General features: G+C 36.5%; 2 protein-coding genes and 2 long non-coding RNA genes across 7 annotated transcripts; 1 reads left to right on the top strand and 3 right to left on the bottom strand.

The window, feature by feature from the left end:
- Positions 1 to 248: 248 nt before the first annotated feature.
- On the bottom strand, positions 249 to 20868 carry alkbh3 (alkB homolog 3, alpha-ketoglutarate dependent dioxygenase). Of its 3 annotated transcripts, none has more exons than XM_065291973.2 (11): positions 20768 to 20868; positions 20271 to 20364; positions 20054 to 20127; positions 19934 to 19968; positions 19792 to 19839; positions 19421 to 19527; positions 19068 to 19156; positions 18775 to 18984; positions 18219 to 18317; positions 14807 to 14933; positions 249 to 534 (listed from the first exon to the last, which is right to left on the bottom strand). In XM_065291973.2, exons 2-10 carry the CDS (start codon positions 20344 to 20346, stop codon positions 14832 to 14834), a joined length of 840 nt encoding a protein of 279 aa, XP_065148045.1. In that variant the 5' UTR covers positions 20347 to 20364; positions 20768 to 20868; the 3' UTR covers positions 249 to 534; positions 14807 to 14831. The 3 variants fall into 3 exon arrangements, with proteins under 3 accessions (XP_065148045.1, XP_065148044.1, XP_065148043.1); XM_065291972.1 differs by lacking the exon at positions 249 to 534 and adding an exon at positions 6010 to 6134; XM_065291971.1 differs by lacking the exon at positions 249 to 534 and having other exon boundaries at positions 14345 to 14933.
- Positions 4681 to 6019, bottom strand: c23h11orf96 (chromosome 23 C11orf96 homolog). The gene has a single exon (XM_065291974.2). The coding sequence runs from the start codon at positions 5751 to 5753 to the stop codon at positions 5385 to 5387; it is 369 nt and encodes a 122-aa protein (XP_065148046.1). The 5' UTR covers positions 5754 to 6019; the 3' UTR covers positions 4681 to 5384.
- Positions 20869 to 20914: 46 nt separating the features above from the next.
- LOC135781836 (uncharacterized) lies at positions 20915 to 22614 on the top strand. Of its 2 annotated transcripts, none has more exons than XR_010545273.2 (3): positions 20915 to 21424; positions 21855 to 21991; positions 22311 to 22614. It is a non-coding gene; the product is annotated as an uncharacterized lncRNA (long non-coding RNA). The 2 variants fall into 2 exon arrangements; XR_010545274.2 differs by having other exon boundaries at positions 22214 to 22614.
- LOC135781835 (uncharacterized) lies at positions 22365 to 24135 on the bottom strand. The gene is made up of 5 exons (XR_010545272.2): positions 23635 to 24135; positions 23028 to 23121; positions 22802 to 22929; positions 22616 to 22719; positions 22365 to 22505 (listed from the first exon to the last, which is right to left on the bottom strand). It is a non-coding gene; the product is annotated as an uncharacterized lncRNA (long non-coding RNA).
- Between the last annotated feature and the right edge of the window lie 847 nt (positions 24136 to 24982).

Genomic DNA, 24982 nt, shown 5'->3' with positions numbered 1-24982 from the left:
TGAATCTATAATCATACAGAATCCATACAGACATTAAAAGTAGGCTAATATCGGCCAAAAATGTGTGATTATTAATTCACCCTAATATAATTTTAGCATATTTTCTTTTTTCAATTGAATGAAAATTTAAGAATTCTGGAAGGATCAAACTCCAAAATTGTAAAAACATATTTATTGCTTGACAATCATTCACTATGTGAACAAGAAAAGCCTTGATATTCTTTACAAATTCACCTATTTGTGTTACAGTGAAGATGTTATACAGGTTTAAAGTAGTGTTTTATTCAATAAATTAAAAGAGCGTGAGACAATATATCACATTTACTGTATTGATTTTTTTATTTCTCCTGACATATATATAAATAATTTGCCGCATGCCATCTTTTGGACACTGCCCTCATCAATGAAGTGAAGAAATGAGAATGGAAGTAGGTTACTCATAAGCAGCATATTCCGGAATATCCAGACCAAAAGGAGATAGATGGGGAGAAAGGGAAGATTCCAGTTACGTGCCTTTTGGTTATGACCTAAAATCTGTTTTTAAAGCAAAGGAGAATGTAGGTCATGATTCAGCTTTTCAGACAGCACACAGACGAGACTGAACTAGCAAGATTCTCGGGTTAGTGATGCAGAGCCAACAGTAAAGTGAATGAGAATTGAAAATGGCATTAAAATAACATCTTTGTGTTTCCCGTATTCATTTTAATGATGCCACGTTTACCTTTTGTTATGTAAATATGGTTGCTACAAAAGACCACATCTTTTAAATGTTCCTAAAATTATCTTGCCATGTTATGAAGATAAAGTGAAAACGTACAAATCCCACTTTTTCTGAGAACGTGTTCTTCCTTCAGCCTAAATTGCCACTAAATAAACACAGACTTGTAAACATGAGTCACTGTTTTTGTCCAATGACTTAGTCACGTTCCAAGCCCACGTGCTTACATTATACTCACTAGCTCAATGGCGAAATAAACAAAAATTTGTATAATAGAGTTAGTTTTAAGTAAACAGTAGAAACTTTATTGGCGATCATATACACAAAAGGACACACTGCCAAATCCATTGCAGTATCATGTACACAATCCATTCATTTTGTTAATTTTACCGACTTGGAAACACTATACCATGATGGTCTTCTTAACACAAGCCCTTTTCAGAAATATTTTAATTTAATCTTTTTGTAGCAAAAAATACCAGATAAAGAGAAATGTGTTGCGTAACAAAAAGCGATTGGGCCGTTCCAAATGCCTGCTGGGAACATGATGTTTTTAATCAAAGACCCAGTACCCAGTACACCCATATTCAGAGATTAGAGGATTTCTATGCAACATGTATGGTTTAGTCTTATACACTGTCAAAAACTACACCTTTGCATCTTAAGAGGCTATATTAGTACCTCAGAGGTCCATATTAGTACCAAATATTGCATATTAGTACATCAAAGGTATCAAATATATACATAACTGTACCTAAATATTATAGGGTACTACCCCAGTGACGGCTTGGGACCATTTTTATACCTTTTATTTTTGAATGTGTATAGTTGAAAAGCACCAATAAGGTCTGAAAAGAATAAATAAGGATAAATATCTATAAAGTTGCGTTTTTTGCTTTAATGAGATGAAGCTGTAGGCCAATATGTGAATATAAAAATACTGAAATACGAACAAAGTGTATTCAAAAAAGGGATGGGAGGAGTTGGAGACGTGACAGTCTGGTGAAGAACATGAAGTTTGTTTTCTCAACGCTCTCAAAACATCATATTTCCCTGACCTAACCATCACCATGGCAACCCTATTCAAAGTAGGTTGCCGAGGCACTTTGTTGCAGACAGAAGAGATGAACAAGCATAATTTCTCTGAAAGAAAAATAACCTCGGAGATGTTATGAAAATAAACAACACAAAGATTGTCATATTAATATCCCCGGACTGTGATTATCTTGTGCACAACGCTCGACAGTAAACAGCCGGACTGATCTGAGACATAGCTCGTGTCATTTATATCTAGCTGAAGGAGAAATTATGTTGTCTACACATAGTCAGAAATTACAAAGATGCAAGGCTTCCCCGTGGTTATAAAACGGACTGAGTGGTACAAACGGTTATCCCTAACACACAAACACTGTGGTGTATAGTCTTTCACAACACAGCAGAATTACTAGTAGGACAGAGATCCATGTTTCCGATAATGTAACTGGATCAGAAGGCAAGACAGATGCCTGTACTGGCAGAAACAAATCTGATGTTGAGTAGAGTCCCGATAGGGGCTGAAAAAAGTTGTGTTTGTGCTGTGAATACAGCGCTGTGTAAACAAACACTTTCATATAAGATTATAAATGAACATTTTTCTGAACCAACAAACTACAGTGTGTCATTAAAAGACTAAGAAGGGTCTAAACCAGGGGTGGGCAATCCTGGTCCTGGAGGGCCACTGTCCTGCAAAGTTTAGCTCCAACCCTAATCAAACACACCTGAAAATCACAAAGGCTTCAGCATGATTTAGAAATGAAATTCAGATGTGTTTGATTAATGTTGGAGCTAAACTTTGCAGGACAGTGGCCCTCAAGGACCAGGAGTGCCCAACGTAGGGAGTGCCGATGTCCAGCAGAGTTTAGCTCCAGCTCTTATCAAGCACACCTGGAATAGTTAATCAAGGTCTAAAGAGTCTGAAGGACATTGGCACTCCAGGACCGACGTTGCCCAATGGTCCTTACATTAACATTACATTTACACATTTGGAGACGCTTTTATCCAAAGTGCATCTGAGATTTATTTTATCAGTTTGTGTTTTGATGGAAATCGAACCCAGGACCTTGCACTTGTAATGCAATGATCTACCTACACTGTCAGATAATGGCCAAAAAATGGACTCAAGCTATCACTGGGGCAGTAACCTTTTAAAAGGTTCTAATATGTAGATACAGATATGTATACATGTGGTACCAATATGCAACACTGTCGTACTAATATGTGTCTCTGAGGTACTAAAATAAACTCTTTTGGTGCAAAGGTGTACTTTGTACAGCCTCAGACAGCTGGGGTACATATTTTGACAATTCTTTTCTAACAGTTTGTTGAGCTTACAGGGTCTTATTACAAGATAGAACAAAGTTAATTTTCCCAAAACATTCAAAATATTATATTTCACTGGCCAACCACATATTCTTCTTATTCAATGCACAAAATCTTTTAAGGTATTGTCTTTGAACTAGATGGCTGATCAACTCATACATTTGTCAATAGGACAATTTTAAGTATAAAGAAAGTATGAAACAATTGAACAAAGTTAAAGGATAGTTTGTCCAAAAATTTAATTCTGTCATCATTTACTCACCCTTTGTTTTAAACCTGTATGAGTTTCTTTATTCTGTTGAACACAAAATAATGGTGAGTATACAGTTAATAGTACCCATTGACTTCCATACTATTTGTTTATTCTACTATGGAAGTCATGGTTGACTTCCTACTATATGAAAGTGTGCTATGTGCTTACAATCATTTAACAAAATATCTTCTTTGTGTTCAACGGAATTAAGAAACTCATACAATTTTATTTTAAAGCCCCACCTTCCTTTACAGGATTGGTATTATTACCGTATTTTCCGGACTATAACGGTACATTCACACGGTCCGTCAGCGTTAACGCTTAACGGAAGGCTTGTCTGAAGCGTGGCCAACAGCCAATCACTGTGGCCGCAACACAAGCTCCGGTCTTCCATAAACGTAATTGGCTGGCTCTGCCTAGGTTATTTGCATAAGGCGATATGATTGGCTGATGCGTGCGTTGCAGCTTGAAACGTTGAGAAATGTTCAACTTCTGCCGCGAGCAACGGCACTAACACGGCACCGACGGATCCACAATTCAGTTCGCCAAGGCTTGACGTCACCCATTAAAAGTGAATGGGAAGCGTCAACGCTTACGCCCCATGTGAATGCGCCGTAAGTCGCACTTTTTTCATAGTTTGGCGGGTCCTGTAACTTAGGTTCAGGTGCGACTTATACGTCAAAATTATTTCATATGAACCAAGAGAAACCATTACAGTCTACAGCCGCGAGAGTCCGCTCAATGCTGCTCCTGTATTTATGTAATCCAATGGATTCAGTGATGCGGAATGACCTTTTTGAACTTGATTTGGCTTTTCGTGTTAACTTAGCCTATTAAGCCTCCCAGGTGCGTTCTGTATGCTATATTGTGTATCGTGTAAATAACTGTTTGTGTTACTTTAACATGTACGGACACCTATTTAGCATGCTGTTTTGTGTGCCATTGTTTAGTTGAATAACTTGCCTTTCCAGATTAAAAGTCTGTTCTTCGGCTTGGATTTTGTGAAATAATTTTCTAAATAAACGCAACGTATAGTCCAGTGTGATATATGTTTTTTCCTCTTTTTGACTGATGCGACTTATAGTCCAGAAAATACGGAATGTAATTATTTTGGGTTATTTTCAACCCAGCATTGAGTTAAAAAGGGATAACCCCAACTGTTGGGTTAATTTAACCCAAGAAATTTTTATATTTGACTTAACAATGGATTAAAAGAGCCCCATCATTTGGGGTTGAAACAACAGGTTAAATTACAACCCAAATCATGGGTTGGGTGGAAAATAACTTAGCATTTTTAATGTACTTTACAGATTGATTGAACACATTAAAAGACAAAAATCAATGACAAATCCAACATTATAAAGTTTATTTGCATATCTATGAAAGAAAGTATGAAACAAAGATGGTCAAATCGAACTATAAGGCTTATATTTCTCCACTCAAGTACAGTAATAGTGACTTAATACAAGTCCACAGTGTCAACGTAACAATTTTCTAAAATCATAGGCTATGTTATAACAAAATAATCTGTGAATAAATATAAGATACATTTAAAAAAGAAAAATAATTTGCTCCTCGTTGAGTTCATTTGCAAGTTCACAAATTTGGCAAACTTGCACAACATCAGGAATTGAAATCTTGCCCGATTATTCTTGTAAAAATACAGTACCTCTTTCGAGTGTCCATCAGCTTACAGATAAACTAAATCAAACCGCAACAGCCTACATCCTGCCCAGCAGTGGAGAACCCATTCGACCGTACAATCTTTAAACAGGCACATGGGATATGAAAAACATCAGTCTGTTAAAATGGAATTCGGCATAAAATACCTCTTCTTTCCAAACCTCACTTGTCTTGTGCAGAAAAACAGGAATTTGCGTAAGAATTTGGCTTCTGAAATCTTCAAAACTTTGCTCTTGCAGAGGAGCTTAAACAATCAGTATGCCAGTGTAACTTGACATTAAATTCGCATTGTATGCATATCACAACTAGGCTAACAGATGTAAATCAGGAATTTCAAAAGAAGTTATGTGTGGAAAACATTTCCTCCATCCTTCACTGCGCCGAGTCCGAGTCACTGGAGTCCAGACTTGCCTGTGCAGACGCGGTGCGGCAGCTCTGTGTGGATCCCGAATGATGCAAAGTCTGTGTGCTTCTCCTCAGGCTCTCCAGCGACTGCAGGAACGATCGTCTCGCCCTCTCCTCCTCCATAGGCGAAGCTCCTTCCTCCTCCACTTCTGCGATTTCGGAAAAGGTCACCGGTTGGGTCTTGAATCGGGCATCCCGGGGCCGCCTTGGGCGGTTTCGGCCCCTCGCCATACACTTGGGTACAGGCAGCTGCTGGGGAAACTCCTCCATGGCAGATGCCAAGATGTGTGCGGGTAGCATGGCAAAACCCACCGTCTCCATAGGGCGTGCAGCCATGGATCTGGATGGCGGGGTCTCTGCGTTTGTCTTTTGAGATGTCTCTGATGGGAGAACCTTGCAATTCTCCAGTTTTCTATGTGAAGAAGATCTTAAAGTAGATTTCTTGCTCTTTATGTTTTAAGAGCGTTCCTTTTTGTCTTTATTAGACAGAGAACAATGCTCCAGAAGATCAAGTTCTCAGAGATGTCTTCAGCGTGTCTCCAGGTCACCGCAGAGCTGTTTCTGCTGTCTCGTCGTATTGCTGCTGTTTCTGTGTGTGCCACTGACAGAGATGAACCAGCTCAGGCTTTTAAAGCGCTCACTCCCCCCAACATCTCCCCACTCTGCACTGGCTCCTCCCACCCACAGGCTGCCATACCAGTCCCTCCGAATCAGATCCTGGAAATAAATCCCAGCCAGGGAGGGAGTTGGGAAAGAGAGTTACGTGAAGTTATAACAGAGGGAAAATACAGGGGAGAAATAAACATATGGGCAGGAAACGAAATAGGGAGTGAGAGGTTATACGCATTAGATAAACAAAATGTTGTCTGAATGGATCATCTAAGACTTAAAAGACAGGCACACTTGAATCAAGTATACACTACAAAAAATGATTTTCAAGAATATATTTTTGTCTTGTTTTCAGTAAAAATATCTAAAAATTCTTAAATTAAGATTTCTTGATAAGCAAAACGACCCAAGAAAATAAGTCTATAAGCAAATTGAATTTTTCTTGAATTAAGTGTTTAAGAAACATTTTCAAGATTTTTTTAGCTTGCCCCATTGGCAGATTTTTTTGCTGCATGTTTTAAGCACAAAATCACTTAAATTTGATATATTTGGTCTAAAAACTAGACTTATTTTCTTGGGTCGTTTTGCTCATCAAGAAAATACATCTTAATTTAAGAATTTGTAGAGATTTTTACTGAAAACAAGACAAAAATACTGTCTACAAATTCTTAAATTAAGATGTATTTTCTTGATGAGCAAAACGACCCAAGAAAATAAGTCTAGTTTTTAGACCTAAAATATCAAATTTAAGTGACTTTGTTCATACAACAAGCAAAAAAATCTGCCAATGGGATAAGCAAATTTTTCTTTAATTTTTTTACATTTAGTGTTTAAGAAAAATGTTCAAGATTTTTTTGCTTACACCATTGGCAGATTTTTTTGCTGCTTGTTTTACGCACAAAATCACTTAAATTTGATATTTTTGGTCTAAAAAATAGACTTATTTTCCTGGGTCGTTTTGCTCATCAAGAAAATACATCTTAATTTAAGAATTTGTAGATATTTTTACTGAAAACAAGACAAAAATATCAAGAAATTAATTTTTTTGGAAAATAATGTTTTGCAGTGTGATGTCTAAGACCTTGATGAGCAAGTTTTTAGACAAAAAATGTAAACAAAGTAAATAAGTGCCTAAAACAAACAAATCTGCCAATGGAATAAGAAACATTTTCTTGAAATAAGTTTACTTTTTCTATAAAAACTTATTTCAAGAAAAATTTTCTTATTCCATTGGCAGAATTTTTTTGCTTGTTTTAAGCACAAATTCGCTTACATTTTTATATTTTTTAAAAACTAAATAGACTTCTTTTTTGGGTCATTTTGATAATCAAGAAAATGCATCGTAATTTAAGAATTTTTTGATATTTTTACTCAAAACAAGACAAAAATACTAAGTAAGAAAGTCATTTTTTGCAGTGCAAATTGAAAATCTATTTAAACCTGGAAATAAGGATTTTGGAAAAGATGTTATACAATAAAGTAATATTTAAATGTTACATCAGTTCACATTTCCAACAAGGAACTAAAAATATGCCTGTGAACTTTTGTACATCATGCTGGGATGACGTGAATCATAAGATGTTGCACAAACATGTGGCATGCATGCCAGCTCAAGTGCATGACGTTATTAAAGCAAACTGTAGACATATCAAATATTAAGAAACTTTGAAGTTCATGAAAATATCAGTCACTAAAATGTTATTCTGGTAGTAGAATTTCAAAAAAAAAATTATGCATTTTCCCCTAATGCTCTCAAACTTACAGACCCTCTGCTACATATAATACATGTCACCCTTTGAAATCCGGTCTGAAGTTTAATATTTATGATATTAGGAGCATCAAAGTTTGATTTTTATCATTAATTTCACTTTAATTTCAATATTTTGACATGACCTATATTATATTAAATATTATATTAAAGATATCAGGGTTATATTTTTACAGAATGTTTTTTATGACAAAATGACTTCACAGCGTCACAAATACTATTTTTTCCTTTACTAGAGATGTAGTCAGCTCAGCAACATCTACACAGCATGAATCACATATCACATTGCCACGAGCATGAGCTCATTTCTAACTAACGCAGGTTTCATCACTCTCTCACTTTCTATATCATTCAAATTTGTCATTGACTAGATTCACCTTCCAAAAGCCCATGTCAGTCAATTTTAGGCGCAGTGAGTGAACATCTCAACTTTGCGACACCATGGTGGTTCCCGTTCTGTCACAGACCCTTATTGACCCCTTAGGACCAAAACAGGAAACCATAACATCGACCACACTCCCTCGTTCGTGCCTCCCATATTTCAAACGCAGAGGGGTTACCGTACAGTCTACTTTAAGTAACATTTTATCTATTTTGGGAGAAGTGGGCCAGACACTTGGAGACGTACAACGTTCACTCGCCAACTTAAAGGGTATCGGCAATCAGGCGACATCATGTGATGATGTCAAGGACAGACGTAAAACAGCATGTGTCGCAGGAACTCATTGTCAATTTGATTAATGGCTTATTACAGGACTGAGCGGTGTAAAACAGAATGCATGTACTTGAGGGTAAGCAGGGTAAGATTGCACGTACCACACATGTTCAGGTGTCACGTTACGTAATTTCCTTTTTGATAAATGTTTTTAACAATGGAATAATATCAGACCCCAACAACAGAGTAACACATGGGTCTATGTGTGTTAATAGTAATATACAGTAAGACATTACACGCTAAAAATGGCTGGGTTATTTTTGACCCATAATGAGTAAATATTGAACAGAACACGTGCTGGGTTAAAAATTACCCAATGTTGGGTTGTTGTTATGCAACCATGGGGTATAATAACCCAGCAGTTGGGTTAAAATAACCCAGCATTGAGTCAATTTTTAACCCAGCACGTGTTCTGTCCAATATTTACCCATTATGGGTCAAAAATAACCCAGCTAGCTTATTTACTGTATCCCCCAGAGTTAGATAAGTCCATCCATACCTTTTTCATTTCCCGTAACTCTGTCTAATGCACCCACCGCTAGCCTAGCTTAGCACAAAGACTGGAAGTAAATGGCTCCAGCTAGCATACTGCTCCCAATAAGTGACAATATAACGCCAACATTTTCCTATTTAAAGGAAGTCTCTGCTCCTCACCACGGGGTTTCTCGGGTGCTGCGAGCAAATCACTCCGCCCAAGTAGCAATGCTTTGCCTCCTGAGAATATAGTTCCCAATATGTATACGGTTAAAAGATGGCTGTGTCTCATATGACCTTGTTATTTGTACACGCTGTGACTATACAAATCACAACATATAAATAGGAAAATGTTAGGTTATTTTGTTACTTATTGAGAGAAGAATGCTAGCTGGAGCCATTTACTTCCAGTCTTTGTGCTAGGCTAGGCTAGCGGTGGGTGCGTCAGACAGAGTTGTGGCATGCACAGAAATGAAAAGGTTATGAATGAACTTATCTAACTCTGGGGGATAGGGAAAATAAGCTTACGGTAAGTCCCAAAAAGTCGGTGTGTTCCTTTAACTCCAGACCAAAACACAGCTGGGTGATCCTGGGCAAACTTAACAGTAAACATGATTTCTAGACCTCCCTTCTATTCCCTTGTAAATATTTACACTTACATTGCTCTACCAATTGAGCTAGAAGAAATAAACAGGGGGAAAGGAGTGAAGTTAACGTTAACCAAAATGGTGAAACATAAATGATGTTTCAGAAACAGAAGCAATATTGCCATGTCAACCAATTGAGCAAGTCTGGATTTTTTTGACCAATGGCAGATGGAGGGAATGTTTGAAATGTGTTTAAGAACAATAATTGTGAGTTCTGTGCTGGTATAGTGGCTCTTAACATTACTCACGTTTTTTTTAGATGAAGTAAAAATGTTCAGGATGCTTCATTTTCCTTAGGCTTGGCCTAACAGTTACAACATATACATGTAGCAAAAACACAGCATGGGCAACTCTTGCACCCCATGATGTCTAAAATTAGCAACATCCTGACTTCATCATCACGAACCAAAACATTCCCTCCTGTCATGGATAGCACATAAACATAAGTTTCTCATATTACTGGCACCAGTTATTTATTTTATACCTAACCTTAATATGTCAGCATTTACAAGTTGGCTTCAAGATATATCCCAAATTAAATCTAATTTCAAGATACTTGAAATTAGTTATAACAATAGAGGTAAACAAATGAGGAGTTCAGATGTAAAACCCTGACGTTTTTATCAGGCTCAACTTCACTTTAATGGCAATGATAGGGTTAATAGTCAATACTTAACTCTTTCCCCACCAGCGTTTGAAAAAAAGTTTCTGGCGTTTAATGCCTCCTTGAACATTTTTTTGTTAAATAAATAGACATACAATATATCAAATGAAAGAATAGACCCTCTGCTTTAAAAAAAAAAAATCATTTCATCCTACCTTCATTAGTTCTCTTTTTATCACCTCTCAAATATGGATAGGTTTCTTCAAAAACACCCAATTTTAATATAGATAATTACATTTTTGTGAAGGACCTTTGATAGAGAGATCCTCAAAACATACACGGACTTAAAGCTGTTTGCCTTAGGGCAGGGATTCCCAAAGTGTGGTACGCGCACCCCCAGGGGTACGCGAGCTGCCACCAGGGGGTGCGCGAGAGGAAAAATGAAATGGCGGTCTGTTTCTTTAAGTGGGATTTTTCCATACAATAAATAAATAAAAAAATGAACAGTAAACATTTCCTTTGTAATCGCTTTTATTTTAAATAAAAAACTATAATTTATTAGTTTTTGATAGAAACGTAGAAGACAGCTGCTGTCTTTTTCTACGCACTGCTCTTCTGTTATGCACTGCAGCCGCTATATGCGTGCCAACTCGTTTCATTCATATATTATAAATATGCTTAACTGACTGAAATCAGGGAAACTGTCATGTGGATCGTCTTATGATAAAGTTGTTAGTCACGAAGGAGGAGAGGGACCAAGAGAGAGAGACTTTTTTATGGCAAAAATAGAAATAATGAAATGTGACGAGACATGGGCACAGGATACGCGAGCAATGTGTTTTCATGCATGGTAAAGAGACCGCCAATGAATTATATAATAAAATACATAAATACTTACTGTAGAGAACTTATTAAAAGCTTTCATTTAATTTTGTTTGAAACTTGAGCTGTTATAATGAATCTGCAAACTATTATACACCTTTTGTGCGAACAGTAAAGGCTTTCGTTAATGTGTTTGATGGGTCTGCACGTGACGCACTGGTAAACATGAGGAAACTCTCATATGTCATCTATTAGCTGACGGCAGTAAGTGTACGTTTTTTACCATAGTAAACTCGAATGGCGTCTAAATATCACGGTGGTTAAACGCATACACGGGGGCGCGCATCATCTACGCTGAGCGTAGTTTCAGATGGTGCAATAGGCGTAAATATTTTTCACAATGTTGGACGTAGCTAAGCCCGAAGTAGGACTATTACACCCAACTTCTTAACGTCCGGCTAGTGCAACCGGCCCTTGGCTATTTGCGCATGATTAAACATGAGTATTTATGGTGAGAAAATAAAGCTTTTTTGGATTTTTTTTAAAATGGGGATTGGGGGTGCGCCAACCCGGTTGGGACATAGAAGGGGGTGCGCAGGAAAAAAAGTTTGGGAACCCCTGCCTTAGGGCAATACTTCCCGGTTTTATAAGTTGCAGAAGAGCGCCACCTGGTGGAAAATAGCGGTTTTGTGGAAAGCCGGAAATACTCGTCATTGGCAGGGAAGTGTTTTTTCTTAATTGACGAGTTAACTGTTTTTTTTTAAGCAGAGGGTGTATTCTTTCGTATGTATATATTTTTATCGAAGCAAATTTTCACACAAGTTAACTTGTCAATGGCGGGGAAAGAGTTAAAATGCCTTATTTTTACAAATGTCACTTTAGTCATCTTATTTGTATTTAACAAATTTGAATGTCTTTCACTACAAAACCCTCTAAGTACATGCAAAAATCTCCAGTCACTCTTCGTGTCCTTTCTAAATAAAGCAAAAAAATTCAGCCAATATACTATTATATTTGGTAAACCTCCTTTAACTGGGTAAAAAACTTGACATACATACACGTGCCGAGTTTCATACTGTGCACGTAGAGGACTTTGCTGAAAAATTGACATTGCGGTTAGCTGATTCTGCCAACAAACTATTATTTCTGAATGGCCTGAGGCCACTATTAGGCGTGCAGAGAACATCCGATTAATATTATTATCTCATTTATAAACAATACAAAATATAAAACTAAATAAACAGAACTTAACGAGTATATGCTTCGTATTAATAACATGCAACAAAATATTAAATAATAACATTTAAGCAGCATCTTTCCCACGGATGCAAAAATGCCATTTGGGATTTGTCAATAGTCAAGAGTCTAAATCTCAGTGCAGAGCGCAATGTACCCTGTTGAAGATGTTGTTTTCGCTTTCTGCTGGGAAAAGGAGGAGTTTTCCTCTAAGACATGCAGAGATCAGGCTCATACTATCGATGGGAATGAAAAGAGCAGAGGCCTGGACTTTAACAGACACACTTCTAATGAATTTGTGCTGACACCGAGCATGTTGCCTTTAGCTTTGTGTGTCTACACCCGTGACCCAGGAATTAGGAGTGTGTGAGAACGTGTCTCAATAAGAGTCATGCACAGGTCAACCAAAAAAGTGAAAACGTTGGCTGAACAAGTAGTTACAATGTAAAACTTTTAATCTGTAACATACTTAAAACAAAGTTCCACATCCAACTTGACGTATTGGCATTGTATTGAGGCATGGTTTCCATGATTCTGACGCAACATGTAAGCAGACTCTTTCCACCACACGTAGACAGGTGTTGACAACAAATCTCAGTGGTCTTGCAAACAAAGGACTATTGAAGGGCTATTGGCAGAGTCTAGGAACACGGGTGTCACGTGACTACCCATAGTGCACCTGGGAAATATTTTTAGCATGGATTGCCATGAGGTTATTGGAGTGCAATCTCAATTTAAGAAAAAGATGGGTATAAAATGTATTATCTCACTAAGGACGTAAGAACTCAATGACACAGCTGTTGCATGTATAACATTATATGCAGTCAACTACTACAAAAGGGACCCCTCTCTCAGCCTAACTCAGCAATGCATGTGTAGAAAAAAGAGAGAGAGACATTACAAAGTTAATTGTGGTGGAAAAATAACGATCAGTGATCCCATTACACAGCAAGGATCTCTGACATTCCAAAAGAAAAACACTATTTCCATGTGCAGGTCAGTTTTTATGGGAAAGCTCTGAAAGGCACTGGATTGCCAGCAGGGCATAATGGAAAACCAAGTAAGTCAAATTAAAGTGCTGCAACAAATCACTGGAAATCTCAGGCAAGAGTGCAAGATTTACCGTAGGCAGTATCTAAACATTTTGATAAAGCTCTCTGGCTAAAATCTGCCCTTGAGAATTGCTGCCAAAGGGCTGTTTCCCAGACAGCGTTCCGGAGCTTCCCATATTTAGGGATGTTTTCTGGAAGTCTGAATCTTTCTCCATATCTGACTTTTCTACTGTCAGGCACTGAATGGGAGGAATAGATATGACAGACAGATAGGCTATATAGGGAGAAATAGATATTAAATATATATGACGATTTCGACCAATCACCTTGAAAATCATGCAGAAAGTTAAAATAGTCCTTCGGGAACTCTTTGCTGAGGTTGGCAGTGACGCTTGTTGACACAAAGACAGCCATTCAGACCTTAACCAAACGCACAAGGACTCGACCGTGAATAATCACAGCTGATAAATGCTGGCAGTCAAGTGTATAGTTTAGCCAATGAAAACACACCATGGGCACACTAAACACACTATATCTTAAAAAAAGCTGGCAGTCCTTCGAAATGCAATTAAATGTAATCTATTAAGAATTATGAAGCCAAATAAAAGGTGCCAGGGGCAAACTAAACTGTGCATTGTGTTAGCAACGTAAACGGCATGGGTTCGATCTCAAGGGAATGCACATGAATGCACTGTAAAACACTTTAGATTAAAGTGTCTGCCAAATGCATAATATAAATGTGAATTGCTTGTTTACTATTGTAATAAAATGAACTGAATAACCGCAAGATTTGACTTTGTTTTAAAATTTAGATGCTGTTGTGAGCGCACTTTCGGCAACCTGAGTTCGATTCCCAGCTTGTGGTGTTTTGCCGATCACGTACCCCGCTATTTTCCCTGTACCTTCCTGTCCTCTCCCTTACATTGTCTATTTTAAAAAAAGACAAAATGGCCCCCCAAAACATAATAATAAAAAAGACAATTTAGATGTTGCAAGCACATATTAATAAAACAAAGCTTTTTTATTGCAACTATTATTTTACGGAAACAAAAATAAACACATGTTTGTTGTTCAGATTTATTCAGAAAAAATCTAAAAATCAACAATTTCCGAATACATTATATTCTGAACTTTGATTTACCTGTAAAGATAGACTTTGGGGCGCTGTAACCGAAATAACGAGCCACTCGGCCCTCATAAAGTTTTGTTTGACGTATATAACATGAACACTGCAAACAAGTAATACCTACTTTTACTTAGAACACAAAACCATATTGTGGACAATTGCTTGTGCAAAAATTCCCATTTATGTAAATAAAAATACAGGCATACATATATTATTAATTGCTTTGGGTCTTAATACGAAAAAAAAAATTTGCACATTCAATTATTAAAAATAAATAAACTTAACATTAAACAGATAATGTGCATTTAACATCTCTAATTGACCATCTCTCCAAACCTGCTGTCTCTAACTCTCATCTCTTCTACCGCTTGGTGTTCCTGGCGTGCTCCGACTCTGGGAATATGGTCCGGAAAGTAAGGTTCATCCGAGGCCCCCGATCATGGTATTCCTTTGCCACCTGGTGCTATTTAAAAAAACATGAACAATGTTGTCAAAGTCACTTTTTTAAAAGGGAGTAATGCAAAACTTCTGAATTCACTCCTCAGGCTGACAAGTTTCAGCCTGAGCAAACGCACATCCTGCCTGGGAACATCTGTTATCGTCATTTACTGTGTATATTCATTTAGCTTTGGATTTTAATTTAACCAATGTCAAATAATAAAGCTTTCACGGTGAAGTCAATTGCCCACTGCCCACAAAATAATTTACACAAAAGCAAACATAGATAAAATGCAGCTGTCATGTTTTATCGCAACCGAACATAGTTTGTTTATGTAGCGATTCAAAAGCATGTTACTGTAATTTAGCTGGCTGATATATACATACATACGACAAATGCTGACACATACTTTTGTCGTGCAGCATCCCTCAGAGCAGATAAATATTTTGCACACTTTTTAAAGCCAGCTGCTGACCGCCTAACACGTGGGCCTAGTTGTTTGTTTTCTGACAGATCAGTGTGAGTTACATCCACTTAATAAGATCCTCTAAAAGATTTTTGGCACAATTTGCGAGTGACCTTTCCTTAGCAGTTTTCGGGTGTCGCCATAAAATGCCACTGACCTTTCTCTGTTCTTTGTGTCTAACCAGAGGCCTGCGGTTTAGCCTTTGAGTTAAGATCTAAAGTCGAGTCTTTACCGGGACAAAAATAACCTCCAGCAGGTTTTAACATTAAAATGAGAACACAGTATTTAACCAAGTGTTTCCAATCTCCTCATCCAAACAAACAGAGTCGTCAAGCCTGGAGTGCATCGTGTTTAATCAAATCAAGTGACATTTATATATAAAGAGCTTGTTTACAATGTTGCATTGTTTTAAACGACTCGAGTCCGGGCCAGATCCCCACCGGATCCCTTCTGGACCTGCCGACTTGCAGTGCAAATCCGGCCGGGAGTCGTCTGCTGTGTGTTATTAAATATATTGTATATAGAAAAGTATATATAGTATTGCACACTTCAACTATTGCACATTTAGTAAATTAATATGTGAACCTGGAACACAAAAGTCATGAATACATTTTTTGAAATTGAGATTTGTACATCACCTGAAAGCTGAATAAATAAGCTTTCCATTGATGTATGGTTTCTTAGGACCGGACAATGGGTCTCATTCACTTATCGGTCATTTTAATGAACAAATCATGATTCAACAAAAACTTTTATACTAAAATTTACTTTAAATGTATGCACAAACGTGTTTTATGGTGCTACTTAGCTGTATTTTTTAAGTTATGAAGGTTTAAATCAAAACAAACCAACTGCAGTTGAATTGATATTAATTGGAATGCACAACCAAAAAACGAGATTTCTGAAAACTCTTCATTTACAAAACCCTAAGCTAAGCTATCCTATGTGAATCTCAGCAGTCTCCCACTAAGCAGGATATCAAAGCTCCACTCGTAGAGAAAAAAACTTTATGAAGTAATCTACAAAGGTCTTTGTATATTATTTCAAAGTAAACTTCGGCATCTTCTTAAGCACTCAAAAGTTTTGATGATAAGTTTCAAGTTTATCTCTACCAAATGTTATAACATTCAGAACATCCAGAACATACTGTAGCTGTAATGTAACCAAGGAACACTGTATTCCACACTGCATATCTGTTTTGCCTGTATCAACAACATTCAGAAAATAGTTAAGCCGCAAGTCCATAACAATTTACATTAGACTAAACAAATACTCTTGCCAGCAGTAAAGATCTTAAAATTCTGTATTCAGTTAAAGTTTGAGAATTGGATAAACATTTTGCAAACAAAGTCATTTTTAGCACTCCACTAGCCAAAATACTGGTGAATAATTCAACTGCATTAACATATAAGTATTCATCAAGGGAACCTGTTTGACATGTGCCACAATTTTGTGTTTTTGTTGAATATTTGATCAGTTTTGATAATGCTTTCGCCTACCAATAGGCATTCTATAGAAATCTGAAAGTTTTTGCGAAATGTTAAACATAAATTGTTATGCATGCATTACATAAATCCAGCAACACATCCATATTTTAACCTATTGCGTTTCAAAAATATATCATTTTCTTCATTATTGTCTGTGGTTTAAGTTAAGCCAGGATTAGGCCTTAGTTATATTAGGATATTCAAGTAGTTTTTACAAACATACCTTACAAAAAAAACCCAATACTTTAGACAAAACAATGGCACTGATATGTGTTAAGATATTTTAAGATATTTTAAATTAAGGCAGCTCAAACATGCTTTTTAGCCTGAGACCAGGATAAGCCCTGTCCGGGAAACCGGCTCAATATGTAAGATTTTTGCATTTAAATATCTAAAAACTACTAGCGCAGCATTTTTTTTTTTTTTGATATTTTATTCACTTGTGTACTTATGCTATCCAAAATGTTTTACCAATGTTTGAATCCAGATTCATTTTAAAGAGAATCACATATATATATGTGTGTGTGTGTATATATATATATATATATATATTTGTTTATATTTTATATAAATTAAAAAGTTTTTATATATCTTTTCTTCAATATATATATAAACACATTTATGTATGTATTTAAAAAACATTTACATGTGTGTATATATATATATATATATATATATATATATATATATATATATATATATATATATATATATATATATATATATATATATATATATATATATATATATATATATATATATATATATATATATATATATATATATATTTGTTTATATTTTATATAAATTAAAAAGTTTTTATATATCTTTTCTTCAAAAATGTATATATGTATGTATGTGTGTGTGTGTGTGTGTGTTTTCATATAGATGGTTTCATCGGACGCACGTGATACACGTCTGGATCCGAACCTTACTTCCGGTTTCGTTTTTTTAATGGTCTGACTAGTTGCTAAACTGATCTCTTGAACAAATGCCTCGTCGAAAATAACAAATGTTTTGGTTTCCTAGGTAATCTATGTGTTGTTTTGTTTGCTTGTTATATAAATAAACTATGTTTAAAGAATTTGTTGTTATTTATTATTAGCAGAGTTTACCGGAAGTTACGTGCGGACCGCGACAGCGGCTTGTTTATGTTGTTACCGCTGAAACGGTCTATACATAATAATTAAACACCATACCCACACATATATTATGCAAAAAATTTACTTTTTTATATATACTTGTGTACATATTTATTTATATTTGTATATATTCTATATATAAATTAATATGCCAATTATGTCAGCATTCACAGTCACTGGCACAACATTCTTAAGTGATTTAACAGCTCTGTACCTGCCAGTCTGCCTGTGTACAGCCTTCCATTAGCAAGAGTGTCCCATGAGCCAGCGGGATTCGTATTCGCTCTACATAGCTGTAGTCGCCATTATCCTCCTGGAACCAATAGGCATAACAAGATATCCCAAAAGATTAAATAAACACATCTTTCATCTAAGCTACTACTTTTAGTTAAGTGCTATTACTGCTGCTAAAACATTTATGCAGATATTGACCAAGCATAACTGAGATGACATACATTTACATTCATGAATTTGGCAGACGCTTTTATCTAAAGCAACTTACAGTGCATTTAAACTAAGTATGCATTTTCAGTAAGTGTGTTTCCTGGGATTGAACCCATTACCTTTGAGGCTCCACTAGTTGAGCTATAGGAACACCATAGTTTTAAATACTAAGAGTTTTAAAGGTTCTGTAGCTGATTAATCAATCACTAAGAACCAAAGAATGGTCAAAAATATAACCTGCTAGATTTGCAACACCTTTACTCCTTTCATAAAGACTAGCATAGCTGTGAGAGTAAGTTATATACACTACAAATCTGCAGACTTACAGGAGGTGGCTGTTTACGGAGGCTGAACACTCTTGTGTCTCCCAGACTCAGAGACGCGATGATGGGCTGGGGTCCCAACGAAGGCTCATTGTCACTATGCCAACCAATACTGTCTTTACCATCCCGGTACAGATTGCACAGTAATGAGTTAAAGGTATGGCCGCTCTTCTGCTCAATGGCCAGACGCAGTGTAGCGAGAACTGGATGCCACTACAAAATAAGACACATGTGTAGTGGGATTAACTTTGAATGCATCGATTAAAATTTCACATCAATTGGTAATAAAGATATACCTCAGGGTTGGCGTTCATAGTGGAGCGTGAATACATATACGGCAGCTCTCCAAACCAGCAGGTGAGTCTGGGTTCCTCATATGCTTCACCTTAAGTGTAAAACACATTTAAATGTCATCAAAATCAACTATATTTAAATGTACATACCTTGCTAACTACAGAAATTGATGCATGTTGTACAAAGGCAGCTTACCGGGAAAAATATTTATTTTTGAATCAATTTCATGCTAAGGCCTTCAAAAATAGGCAGTGGGAAACTTTGAAATTGTAATGAAATATTTTCGATTTTGATGATTTCATTTGATCAAAATACCCATCTTTTCCATCATTACATAACTTAATCTGTCACTCACCCATCAGTCTATAATTGGTCTTTTGAGACCAGGGCAGTTCAGCGAACAACTTGCTAAACATCCAGTCTGCTTCCTCTTGCTGTAGGAACCCTGGGATCAGTCGCAGCCTGGAAAGAAACACAGAGAAATGTTACTGAAATATGGGAAATATGTGACGTCATTTCTTATTTGCCGTCTATAGCAACATTGGCTTTATGCTGTTGGCCAGGGCTGGAAAACAGGGAACTTTGTCCTATGACCATCCCACTGAGGTCCTAGCTACTCATGGACCCAGAGGCCCACCAATATAATTTTGTTAGTGACAGCCTTTGCCATGGAATTTTTATCCTATAAGGAACAGAAAAAAAAATGTAACGTGGCATTATTCTTACCGTGACACTCCAGTAGGACCCTGACTAATCTCATAGTCGCCGGCCTTTCTGAAAAAATAAAGAAAAACAACACAGTAGATATAAAATGTGTGTAAATCAAAAGGTTTATATGTTTAACAAATCTCTGGATTTGGTCACTCACTCGATCGTCCTCTCTGCAGGTATCTCTCTGACGTTCTGGCATAAACAAAGGACAATTGACATTAGACCATAACCCTTTGCAAACTACATGTAAAGTTTGGTGCTACAGAATTGCTCTTACATTAACTGGCTTATGGAATTCAAATAATTGTGGTCCAGACTTCCATGAACCTGCTGCCAACTGGACACCTTGAGCTAAAACATCAGCATTAAACACAATCTCTTAACAGAATCATTTAGGATTCGAGCACTTTTTATTTGAGTTGCATATTACTTTGGTAAAGAAGTCCACGTTAATATTAGGCAAGGGGGTTCATTTAAATAACCATGGCATTTACCAGTAGGGCGTGTTGGTCTGGCAGGAGGTTTAGCCCACGAGCCCTGGACCCTCGCTCGCTGTCTTTTATCCGTCATCAAAAGTTCACAACTAATCTAAACAAGACACAAATAATAGGTGTGTTCACTTTGCGCAGGACGAGTAGCGTATGAGATCAAAATACCGCGAGAGCGAATCGAGAGCTGTGCTTCGCTCTCGCGATACTTGTATCGTCAAAACAAATGACCACTTTAAAGGATTTTGCTGCCATCTTGAGGCGTGTTTAATAAGCCAATAATAAATATCACGTTCATTTTTCTTATATTTAGCTTAAAAAAGTGTAATTTCACATATAAGATATTAGCAAAAAGAGTCTACTGCGCGATCATAATAAAATACACAGCAAGTGCAAAGCGTTTGACATTTGCAAACTTCCTAGAAAATATCCGTGTTTAACGCATTTAATCAGGTTTATCTATCACTGATCGTTTTGCCAATGGTGCCTTCATAGGTACTTACATGTTATTTTGACGCGAAAGACTATTTATTTCATTCTTCAAAGCCTTGTTCATTTGTGAACAATCTGAGACTTGTTCTGTGAAACCCGTCCGGGTTGTTACAATGACCAGTAAAACAGTTCCTACCCCGGGGTGAAAGCATTAAAGAGCACCAATTATGCTAATAAATTAGCACGTTAGCACGTTATTGTAATATCCCATAGTACATACATGTTATTAAAACTTGAACTAATGCACTGTGAGTCTTATAAATTGCTTACATACCTCACCGATTTCTGCATGTCTGGAAAACGCTCGATTTAGTTCCTGTCTCCGCCTCCCAAAATGTCTAGTGTATTCGGATTGGTCAGATGACTACTCAACTGTTATTGGTCAACTGGGTTCGGCGTGTGTTTGAAAGGTTACGCCCCTGACTACGCGTGGATTTTCCGGTTCTGACTGAGAGTCACAGGCAACGTAAACAAGCGCTATATTTCTCTATAAACGATGGTGTCTGTACTGCCTTACCACTTCAAGCTCGATCCAGAGAGTTCAGACGGCCGTTACGATATAAATGATCTCCGTCAATGAACGCGATTGGATTTAACTTTTTTAGGTGTCCTTAGCTCTGCCAGAATGCTAAACGAAGACGAAAATGTGTTGCAAAGACATCCAAAAGGTAATTATAACTTACTACATTACTTTGCAAACTATATGGAAACACCAAATGTAGCACATAGAAGGTTTTATTTGAAATGATTATAAAACTATTTCACTTATTAACATTATTTTACTATAGTAAACTTTATTATAAAAGACCGCTTACATACTATATTACTGTGCAAACTATATGGAAACACCAAATGTAGCACATAGAAAGTATTTGTTGAAATGATTATAAAACTATTTCACTTATTAACATTATTTTACTATAGTAAACTTTATTATAAAAGACTGTTACATACTATATTACTGTGCAAACTATATGGAAACACCAAATGTAGCACAAAGAAAGTATTAATTGAAATGAATGTTCTACATTATTTCACTATGGTAAACTTTTTTATGAAAGACTGCTTACTTATAAGTGCTATGTTTTTACTTATTAGGTTTTAAGGAGAATGCAACATGTTCCAGGGCGTCTTACCTGCGTGATTCATCATCCAGGTTTTGCACAAATTGTCTAAATCCCTACACACAGAACATTTATTGTACCGACTATAAGCCTTTGAGGTGCAGGACTACAGTAAGTTTTATTACATTTTTAAACCAATAACACTAAAGTATCATTATAGTAACAGTACCCAAAAGAACAAAAGATGCAACTTTAAAGAAAATATAATAGTCAGTCCAAATTTTTTTTATTTATTACAAATATATATTTAAATGTTAAACAATATACAAATAAACATACTTTAGTAACCATATTGTGCTCTTGTTTCAAAATTGTTCAATTCATTTCTTACAGCTATCTATTCAGATAAATGGCACAGCAAAGCTTTGTCAGCTGGTGCTATTTAAGACGACACTATAAGGTTATCATCCTGTCGTGTGTTGTTCTCCAGATACGCTTGGAGCTTCCTGATCAGATCGGTCACAATTTTGGCTTTCGACGACCCCTGCACTGAAGATGGCATGCAATCACGTCCTCCTTTGAAGGTCTCTCAAACTGTGATGCCAGGTCCATTGGAATCGGGGTTTCCTTCAGCTTATCTTCAAATACCTCATCAAACACAAGCCTGATCACATCATCCACATAACTGTAGAAATATTGCAGTCAATAAATCTTTTGTTTTGATCATTTATTTCCCTGCTTCATACATTAAGTTTTTAATTATGAATGTATTTGAAATAAAACATTACTGCTTACGGTATGTCACTTGTGTGTTTTGGGAACATAGCCTTGTACTTTCCCTCTCCTGCTTTTGTTACGGCTTGGTGACATTGTAATGGATGGCTGCAAGGTACAAATACCTGTAAAATATAAACAAGCAATTAATTTATTGTAAAAGTAAATACTACTTTATTTAACACAGTTACTAAAATACTTAAATACCTGCACAGCATTCCAATAAATGAGAAAATCAAAAATGTTTTGCTGCAAATCTGAAATCTCAGGCTACGGACGGCAAAGGCATCCACTGATGATGGAAACATTGTGAAACGATGCTACTGCCTGGGTTCCTATTATTATGCAGAGAAAAAAAACTTTGTCATCATCAGTTATACATTTAAGACTGGTAGTGGTTTCACTAGGTAAATACATAATATGTGTTAAACACCTTTGCTCCTCATATGCCAGTCTGACTCCTTGTACTGTGTGTAATGATGTTGCATGTTTGCATACAGTGTAGAAGGATGTGTACAGCTGCGAATCTAGGATATAGACAAATAAAACAAACATGTATTCAGTCAAAAAGAAATATTATAAGAATAGAGTACAACGACTATAAATCGTTAGACTATTCATTAAAACGTAAATGTATTACATATTACATGGCCCAACATTAGCAACACACATTACGTGTTTACTTCGTTTCAAAATCTAAGAAAGCTTCAAGTAAATACAACAGTAAAATACATATAACTTTAAACAAATCATCTGTATAGAGTTTCTTGAGTTTGATCATGAGAACAAATTTTACCGGTAACAGTTTAGCTGGCATTTGTATTTGTATTTATCTTAGCAACTTAGCAAGTTTGTAAACATGTCTAGCCTGCATAATTCAACATACACGTGTGTAAATATGGTACGTTGTTTATGAAATACAGTATTACAACACAAAACAATTAGCTTGCAAGCTTAGCTCTACACGCACATTATGTTAATCTCCGGTTACCGGTTACGTAATGTACAGTAAAAGGCAAATAATAAACATGAATACTTACAGTCTGTGATCCAGAAGTGCACAGTAATCCAACTTTCAAGAGGAGACGTCGCGCAAATCCAGCTTCGGTTCATGAGAAGCAGTTATTGTGAAAACTCCGTGAACAACTTCTGACTGGATTTTTCCGGAACCGTATTAAACATGATGTCCTCTGTGGAAGTCCATAAAGTGCTATTTTGCCCTCGCATCTAAAGAGACAGCGTCTACTCGAGAGATTTAATCGCTTAAACAATGAAACAAGAGTTTGCAAACAGAGTCATAGCAGGGACTCCCAACCTCCGCCATTTTAGCTCTCTTCTGACTCGGCGCTCCCCACCCCACCTCCGTCTTTGAGGGCGTACCCAAGCAAAGCAGAGAGGGCTGAACTATGATAATGTTGGTCTTATCTACGTCACTAATCCCAGGAAGTAAACTGTTGCCTACAATCCGAGTGTTTTTTGTAGTCCTCGAACGTTAGAGACGATAACTCGCGTCATCGTTTTCTTTGAGGTATGTACTTTTTGAATATCGTAGCATGTACTAATGCACACTTACACACAAAAGGATGTTTAAAAAAGTGTATCCCATAATAGGTGCTCTTTAAGCAATAAAATGATAGTTATTTTTTACTTACCCTTAAAATGTCGTTTGATTCCCAATGTATTTTCTTCAGAACCCAAACGTTTTTTTAAATGTGTTGTTTTGGGTTTCTAGGTAAGTTACTGTGAGAGTGGATGGTGAGCACACTTGTGCATATTTTATGTGTCCTAAATGCATACTAAAGGGTAAAAACTAAACTGTCAGAACTGATGTTTAGGCAGTTTTAGGAAATTTATTTTTGAAAATAATGTGTAACAGCTAATACAACAGCAATGTCGAGGAGCAAAAGTCGGGTGGAGTTCAGTTATTTAAAACTTTGGGTCATTTTGAAGCTTTAAAGGTTTTCTGGTTACTATGGGAGTAGATGGGGTCCAATCCCATAGTAACCAGAAAACCCAAAACAACACTTTAAAACAAATCTCTGGGTTCTAAAGAACAATGAAAAACATGGGTGCTTCAAATGAAATGATGGTTATGACAAAGTTTGTGTTTTGGGTGAACTATCCGTTTAAATGCATGTAGGCTTTCAATGGACTTTAATTAACATGTATGTATGTGCAACACGTTGTCTGCACTAGGTAGTTTGTGCTAGACACCAGATATTTTTTATATATATATATTTATTTAAAACGTTAAAAGAAAACACCACAGTTTTTCAATTTATACCAAGGGGGTCAATTTATACGCCCGAGGTCAAAGTGCTGCAAACTAAGTGCTCTTCTGCCATGCAATAGTTCTCATGTTTTATCCCCTTAAAAAACGGCACGTTT

The sequence above is a fragment of the Paramisgurnus dabryanus genome, chromosome 23 (genome assembly GCF_030506205.2).
Source record: "Paramisgurnus dabryanus chromosome 23, PD_genome_1.1, whole genome shotgun sequence".
NCBI classification, from domain to species: domain Eukaryota; kingdom Metazoa; phylum Chordata; class Actinopteri; order Cypriniformes; family Cobitidae; genus Paramisgurnus; species Paramisgurnus dabryanus.
Note: the sequence above shows the minus strand (reverse complement) of the source record. Positions and strands in the feature narration are given on the sequence as shown.

What these genes read in the sequence shown, in the direction of transcription:
- c23h11orf96 (XM_065291974.2), bottom strand. Translation starts at nt 5,753, where the DNA reads ATGGCTGCACGCCCTATGGAGACGGTGGGTTTTGCCATGCTACCCGCA.
- alkbh3 (XM_065291973.2), bottom strand. Translation starts at nt 20,346, where the DNA reads ATGACGGATAAAAGACAGCGAGCGAGGGTCCAGGGCTCGTGGGCTAAA. An exon ending in AATTCCATAAGCCAGTTAAT is followed by an intron (nt 19,969 to 20,053) that starts GTAAGAGCAATT and finishes TGTTTATGCCAG; the next exon opens with AACGTCAGAGAGATACCTGC. An exon ending in CTATGAACGCCAACCCTGAG is followed by an intron (nt 18,985 to 19,067) that starts GTATATCTTTAT and finishes CTTATTTTGTAG; the next exon opens with TGGCATCCAGTTCTCGCTAC.